This window comes from Pseudophryne corroboree, chromosome 5 (genome assembly GCF_028390025.1).
Source record: "Pseudophryne corroboree isolate aPseCor3 chromosome 5, aPseCor3.hap2, whole genome shotgun sequence".
NCBI lineage: Eukaryota > Metazoa > Chordata > Amphibia > Anura > Myobatrachidae > Pseudophryne > Pseudophryne corroboree.
This window is the reverse complement of record NC_086448.1, coordinates 492,779,005-492,787,127: the sequence shown is the minus strand read 5'-3', so window position 1 is coordinate 492,787,127 and position 8,123 is coordinate 492,779,005. Positions and strand designations below refer to the sequence as shown.

Here is an 8,123-nt window from a genome sequence, read left to right as displayed (position 1 = left end):
CTTCTGGAGGACAGACGGTAATTTTGGAACTTGAGGATGGAATCCATAATTAATGAAGAATGGGGACTCACCAGTGGAAGAGTGGTACAAATGATTATGGGCAAACTCGGCCCAGGGCAACAGTTCCACCCAATCATCTTGCAAAGGAGAGAGATAAACGCGGAGAAAAGTCTCTAAATCTTGATTAACGCGTTCAGTTTGCCCATTGGTCTGAGGATGGTAGGCAGATGAAAACTTAAGTTTTATTTGTAAGGCTGAACAGAGAGCCCTCCAGAATCTTGCAGTGAACTGCACCCCCCGATCAGAGACTATTTCCTGAGGTAACCCATGCAGGCGGAAGTGTTCACGGATAAATAATAAAGCCAATTTGGGAGCTGACGGTAACCCGGTCAAAGGAACAAAATGTGCCATTTTAGAAAAGCGGTCAATAATCACCCACACGGTATTGTGACCCTTGGAGAGGGGCAGTTCGGTGACAAAGTCCATAGAGATATGGGTCCAAGGCCTCTTAGGAATGGACAGTGGATGAAGCAACCCTGCAGGAGGCAGATGAAGAATGTTGTGCTGAGCACATTGAGGACATGAGTTGACATAATCTTGTATGTCCTTCTTCATAGTGTCCCACCAGTATGACCTTCGTAGAAACTCCCACATTTTTTGAACTCCAGGATGACCGGAAAACTTGGAGGTATGAGTCCACTGCAACAACTTCGGTCAAAATTCAGCTGGTACAGACATTCTCCAAGGAGGAGGACCCAAAGCGGTGGGAGCTGCCGAAATAGAAACTGGACTGAGAATCAAAGCCTTTCCAAAGCAGTTCTCCTCATCTGAAGCCGTCAAGGAACGAGATAAAGCATCAGCTTTGGTGTTAAGCATCCCGGACCGGTACTTAATGAAAAACGAGAATTGAGTGAAGAAGAGGGCCCATCTAGCTTGACGGGGATTCAAGCACTGGGCTGTCTTGAGATACAGCAAGTTCTTATGATCGGTATAAATCGTAATTAGGTGTTTAGCACCTTCCAATATATATCTCCATTCTTCCAGGGCAGATTTTATTGCCAAGAGTTCCTGGTCTCCGATGGTGTAGTTTTGTTCAGCAGGAGAGAGCTTGCGAGAATGTAAACCACATGGATGTAACTTCCCGTCAGAGGAGTACTGTGAAAGCACGGCACCGATGCCGACCGAGGAAGCATGGTTTTGAAAAATTCGGTTGCTGGAGTACCGAAGTGGACATAAAGGCTGCTTTCAACTGGGCGAACGCTGCTACAGCTTCAGAAGACCAGTGACCTGGGTCAGACCCCTTTTTGGTTAGAGCAGTAATAGGTGCCACAATGGTAGAAAATCCCTTTATGAATTTCCGGTAGTAATTCGCAAAACCCAGAAATCTTTGTACCGCTTTCAAAGAAAGAGGCTGAGTCCAGTCCCGAATAGCAGTGAGTTTTTCCGGATCCATGCGAAGCTCCGTACCTGAGATGACGTAACCAAGAAATGGAATTGAAGGAACCTCAAAGGTACATTTGGAGATCTTACCGTAGAGATGATTCCTTCGTAGATGAAGAAGTACCTACTTGACCTGATTTCTATGCTCCGTGAGATCCTTAGAAAATATCAGAATGTCATCCAAGTATACCACTACACTTAGGTATAACATATCTCGGAAAATTTCATTCACAAAACCTTGGAAGACGGCAGGGGCATTACTGAGCCCAAACGGCATTACCAGATATTCGTAATGCCCGTCCCTGGTATTGAAGGCCGTCTTCCATTCGTCCCCCTGTCGAATACGAATCAAATTATAAGCTCCCCTTAAGTCGAGCTTCGTGAAGACATGGGCTCCGTGAACCCTATCAAATAGTTCCGTGATGAGCGGCAAAGGATATTTATACTTAATGGTGATCTCATTTAAGCCGCGGTAGTCAATGCATGGTCTCAACCCTCCGTCCTTCTTCTTTACAAAAAAGAAGCCTGCTCCCCCTGGGGAAGTAGAGGGGCGAATGAATCCTTTCTGCAGATTAGACTTGATATAGTCCGACATGGCTTGGGTTTCGGGCAATGACAAAGGATAAATGCGCCCCCGGGGTGGCATCTTCCCTGGGATGAGCTCAATGGGACAGTCCCAGGGTCTATGGGGTGGTAACTGATCGGCCGCCTGTTCCGAAAACACATCTGCAAACTCCCGATAGGCCTCCGGAATGAGCTCCTCATCCGACTTGGAAGATACACGGAGCGGGTAGACAGGAGTGAGACAATTAGAATGACAGAATGAACTCCAAGATACTATTTGTGACGACTTCCAGTCGACGTTAGGGTTGTGTACTTTAAGCCAAGGAAGACCAAGAACCAGATCGTGAGGCATCTCCCGAATCACTAGGAACTCCAGATGTTCTTGATGTAGATCTCCAACCTGCAGTTTGATTGGCACTGTGCGACTTGAAATAAGACCATTAGAAATTTGGGTACCATTGATGGCAGTCAGCGTAATAGGTCGTTCGACGGATTGTAACTGTAAAACCAGTTTTTGGACGCAAGAAAGAGAAACAAAATTCCCTACAGCCCCGGAGTCCAGCAGGGCCTTAACAGGTTTGGCTATAGACCCAGAAAACAGAGACACGGAGAGTAAACAGTCCACTGTCGGAGAAGGTTTAGATGTAACCCCTAACTCGACTCCTCCGGAACAAGCTAGGACTGCCCATTTCCCGGACGGGACTTACAAAACTTGAGAAAGTGATCCGCAACTCCACAGTAGAGGCAGAGTCTACCCTCACGACGGCGCTGTCGTTCTTCCGGGGACAGCCGAGATCGATTAATTTGCATAGGTTCGTCTGGACTTGAGGTGATCGTTTGCTTAGTCGGGAGAGACCGGAATCTGGATCGTTCTGTCCGACTACGTTCACCACCTCGTTCCTGCATACGAAGATCCACCTTTACACAGAGTGAGATCAACTCTTCTAAGGAATCTGGCAAGTCCCTAGTGATCAGTTCGTCCTTTAGACGGTCAGAGAGACCATTCCATAAAGTGGCCCGGAGAGCATCATTATTCCAGCGCAGTTCCGAGGCTATGGTTTGGAAATGAATCACATACTGTCCCACTGAACGGGAGCCTTGTCGGACTCGGAGCAAATCCGAAGAAGCAGCGGTCGTTCTGCCGGGCTCATCGAAGATCCTACGAAATGACGTGATGAAATTGGTGTAACTGGAAACCAACAGGTCAGAACGCTCCCATAACGGAGACACCCAATCCAACGCTGAACCTTCAAGCAAGGAAATAATGTACGCCACCCTGGACTGATCTGTGGGGAAGTTGTGTGAGAGAAGTTCAAAATGTACCTCGCATTGGTTGAGAAAACCATGGCAATTCTTTGGATTCCCATTATAGCGAGAAGGAGTGGGAAGCTGAAGGCGTGACCTGGTTCCAGACAGGGATTGAACATTACTAGGGACAACCACAGGAGCGGGTACTGGAGCTGGAGCCGGAACTACTGAAGCCAGAGAAGCCTGAATTTGATCCAGCTGACCAGATAACTCCTGGAGATACTGCATCACTTGGCTTTGTGCCGTCTTCTGACTTTGAACTCGGGAAACCAGATCCTGGATGGCGCTTGCCTCTGGGTTCCGATCCCCCAGGTCCATGGCGCCTGAGTATACTGTCACTGACCTGGGTTGGGGATGTTGTGGACTCGGGGGTTCTTCCGATGGTCAGGAAAAGGAACCACAGGTGGGTCGGAGCAGGGATGGTCGGATATAGGATTTCCTCATACAAGACTCTGATAGTTAGGCTTGGTGAAAGAATGCTGAGGAACTTTATTAAGGGAAGGGAGCAATACAGCGGCACATGAAAGGAAGTGAACTTGTGGGCAATGTCAAAAAGTTACTGGAGAATTCGTGAGCAATGTTCAACTGATGAATGAAGAATTTGTGAGCGATGTTTAGAGACACTGATGAATGAAGAACTTGTGAGCGATGGTAGATGACACTGAAGAATTTATAAGCGATGTTTTAAAGACACTGATGAATGAAGAACTTGTGAGCGATGATGAAAGACACTGAAGAATTTGTGAGCGATGTTTAAAAGACACAGATGAATGAAGAACTTGTGAGCGATGGTGAAAGACACTGAAGAATTTGTGAGCGATGTTTAAAGACACTGACGAATACAGAACTTGTGAGCGATGATGAAAGACACTGAAGAATTTGTGAGCGATGTTAAAAGGCACTGATGAATGAGGAACTTGTGAGCGATGGTGAATGACACTGAAGAATTGGTGAGCGATGTTTAAGGACACTAATGAATGAGGAACATGTGAGCGATGATGAATGACACTAAAGAATTGGTGAGCGATGTATAAGGACACTGATGAATGAGGAACTTGTGAGCGATGGTGAATGATACTGAACGCTGGAAACACTAAAGTTGGTTCGGCCCGCAGGCCTTGCTGAATCCAGGGAGCGCTGGCAACTGCACTGCAGAGGAACACACTAGTTGCTCGGATTACTGGAGACTGTGCTGCAGGAAGGCACCCTGAATGCTAGATGCACTGGAGTATAGCTGCTGGGAAACACACTGCGTACGGGAGCTCTGGCATCCACTTCAGAAAAGAGACGATACTCAGGCGCCGAGGCTCTGCCCGGCGTCCGGTTTTGAATCTCCCGCCTCTATTGGATTGGTGAAGCGGGTTTGTGACATCACCTGCTCCCCGCCCACGTGTTGCCGGCCGTCATGGCGGCGCCCACGCTCTGGGGAACCGCCAGGAGCTGCACCAGCCAGACGCCGGGACCCGAGGACCGCCGGAGATGAGGACCGCCAAACGGACCAGCAGCCACGCAGGGGCAAGCGCGGCGGCCGCTGCCCCTGGCGTGTGACAATCGTACAGCTACCTCATTGCACCTCTTTTACTTCTTTGCATGATGTGCTGTTTGGGGACTAGTTTTTTTTAAGTGCCATCCTGTCTGCCACTGCAGTGCCACTCCTAGATAGGCCAGGTGTTTGTGCCGCACACTTGTGTCGCTTAGCTTAGCCATCCAGCTACCTCATTGCACCTCTTTTTCTTCTTTGCATCATGTGCTGTTTGGGGCCTATTTTTTTATTTCTGCCATCCTGTCTGCCACTGCAGTGCCACTCCTAGATTGGGCAAATGTTTGTGCCGCCCACTAGTGTCGCTTAGCTTAGTCATCCAGCCACCTCGGTGCATCCTTTTGGCCTAAAAACAATATTGTGAGGTGTGAGGTGTTCAGAATAGACTGGAAATGAGTGGAAATGAATGGTATTGAGGTTAATAATACCGTAGGATCAAAATTACCCCCAAATTCTGTGATTTTAGCGAAAGTGCCCGCCGCACATCACTAGTCATAACTGTTACAAAATGAGAATTTTAGCATGGTGAAAGAATGATACAGTACATTGTGCACTGACATATATCATACTGTTGTGAAGTATAAGCACAGGGCTCCTATGACACAACCCGTAATTTACTCTGCAACAGGGATAGTTAAACGATGGGTAGCAAACATCCATAAATTGACACCAATAGTTAATTGTTCTCTACCAGCGATGGCAGAAGACCAGGCAATGTTTTTTTTTTTTACCCCCTTGCAAGGTGTACTGAGCTTAACTCTGCTTCTGACATGGGCTGCAGTTCCCCACCCCCTTCCCTGACTGGTCCACCACCGACTGATTCCTCCTCAATATGCAGCACTGCCATCAATGGTTTCTTGCCATCAATCTAAAGCACCATTACCCTTAAACAGTGAAGCAGGTAGGTGGGGGATTTCAATTGGAACACATAATGTTACTGTTTCACTTTTAAGGATTCCTGTTGTCTTTTATTACTAAAGGGATTGCAACTGGTAGGCTTTATAGTGAGCAAAGTTCCACATCATTTATTTATTTAATCTTGATTAAATTTCCAAGATTATGTAATAAGACATAAGAAATGTAACATACCAGTTATGAACAAGTAGTAAACATATCCATTCATATATATATATATATATATATATATATAAACAGTGTATATATAAATATATGTCTCTGTATATGTACAGTAACAATACATATTAGCTTTTAACAGTTGAAGTTTCAAGCTCTTTATAAATAACACCCACCTGTTCCCATTTAATAGTGGCCTGCAAGCTCACACAATTTCCCCATACAATAGCAGCATATCATTTCTTTGAAGGTTTTTCTTAACTCTTGACTGCGCAGGGCATAAATCAGTGGATCAATAACAGAGTTGCACATGATAAGAATAAGATAAACATTGAAATGTGACATGAAACAAATACAATAGGGGTTCTGGGGGCAAGAGATATAGAAAATAAGATGTAGAAAAAAAGGAGCCCAGCAGACTACGAAAACTCCCAGTAAGATAGTCAGAGTGATAGCGCCTTTCATGTTTGCTCCTTGTCTAATTGTGCTTGTTCCTGGCAGAACTGCAATCCTCTTCATATGCAGCCTGGCAAGCATAAACATATGCACATACAGGGACACCATAAGAGCGAGCATGGTGAACATAATACTGATAAGGCAAATAATGACCACATTGCTGTCATAGTACACAATAAACAACACACCAGAGATTGAACACGCTGTCCAAATACAAGTAATGATCATGACTGTTCTCTTCACTGTAATGATGTTGTGATACTGAAGAGCATAGAAAATAGTGAAGTATCGGTCCACTGCAATAGACAGCAGACTGCACACAGAAGCAAGCAGGGAGCTGCAAATGATAGAATCCAGGATATTATCAATGCTCTCAATAATATGTTGGGCATTTCTATCTGTGTGATTCCATAGAGTGATCACAACAGTTTCAAAGCCATTTGATACACTCACAAGCATATCAGCCACTGCAAGGCTGCAGATAAAGAAATACATAGGGGAATGAAGGTTCTTGTTTCGTGATATTGCAACTACAACCAGAATATTTTCCAGCAAACTCACAATCCCCAGGATTACAAAAACTTCCGGCATCACAAACAATTGCTCATAGCATCCTCCAGAGTGATGGCTCTTTTCCAGGCTCTCATTGGCTCCAACATGCAAACCATGGCTGTGATTTCGAAAGTGCATTAAATGCAGCTTATGGTGATGATGATGTGTTAAATTCATCTTGCTATTCAGTAACAGCATAAAAAGAATTTTATAGGATGATCTTTCCCAGAGTATGCAAATCCAGCTATAAAATCAACAATCAATCATTAAAAGTAAATCATTCTGTTAAAAAAAATCCATTTTCTGTTTACTTGAAGATTCATTTATTTTTCCACATGTACTTTCAGGTCTTCTATTTTGTCCATTTTCTCAGAAATACTCTTTTATTCTCCTGGTTGTCCTGTGCAGAGATTGGCACACTGATCTTTCAGGGGAACCTGGCATGAAGAGCATACACCAGTTACCTTGTGATTTTTATATGATGAGGAAAACAGAATGAAAAGACTTGCTCCCACCTCAGTTTTTCCTGGTAGCCAATGGCAATAAAGACTAGCATGTGTCAGAGTGCTAGTAATAATACAGCCAGCAACAGCAGAATGCACAGCTTCCAGCTGGAGTGTGTGATGTCATATAACAATATAGGCATTCATACTGTATGTAAAGGAAAGATGCATCTGTTTGACAACCCTTCTCTCTAAATGCTAAAGTCTTTTAAATACCACATGATAAGAATGTAAAAATAAAACAAAATTATTGGTAAGCAAGATTGTATATATTTGTCCTTTATTTCTGTATTTTTGTAGTGCCCGATTAAAATTTTTACTTTGTTATGACTGTTTTGCACATTATATTAGAAAGCTCACATGACTTACAGTAGGCTGTAAGTAACTAAATTATATAGCGATATAATTATGTTTAATAAAATCACTGTTTATTATTATTAATAACAATAACAACAATAATAATTATAATAATAATAATAATAATAATAATAATAATAATCTATATATATATATATATATATAAAAATGGGTGTGTGTGTGTGTGTGTGTGTGTGTGTGTGTGTGTGTGTGTGTGTGTGTGTGTGTGTGTGTGTGTGTGTGTGTGTGTGTGTGTGTGTGTGTGTGTGTGTTCCAGCATAACTCTGGAATGCCTGGAGCAATTTACACCAAACTTGGTACACATATGA

At 44.0% G+C, this 8,123-nt stretch overlaps 1 protein-coding gene across 1 annotated transcript; it reads right to left on the bottom strand.

Moving 5' to 3' along the window:
• Positions 1–6,042: 6,042 nt before the first annotated feature.
• On the bottom strand, positions 6,043–7,479 carry MC4R (melanocortin 4 receptor). Its single transcript, XM_063924928.1, has one exon. The coding sequence runs from the start codon at positions 7,130–7,132 to the stop codon at positions 6,113–6,115; it is 1,020 nt and encodes a 339-aa protein (XP_063780998.1). The 5' UTR covers positions 7,133–7,479; the 3' UTR covers positions 6,043–6,112.
• Between the last annotated feature and the right edge of the window lie 644 nt (positions 7,480–8,123).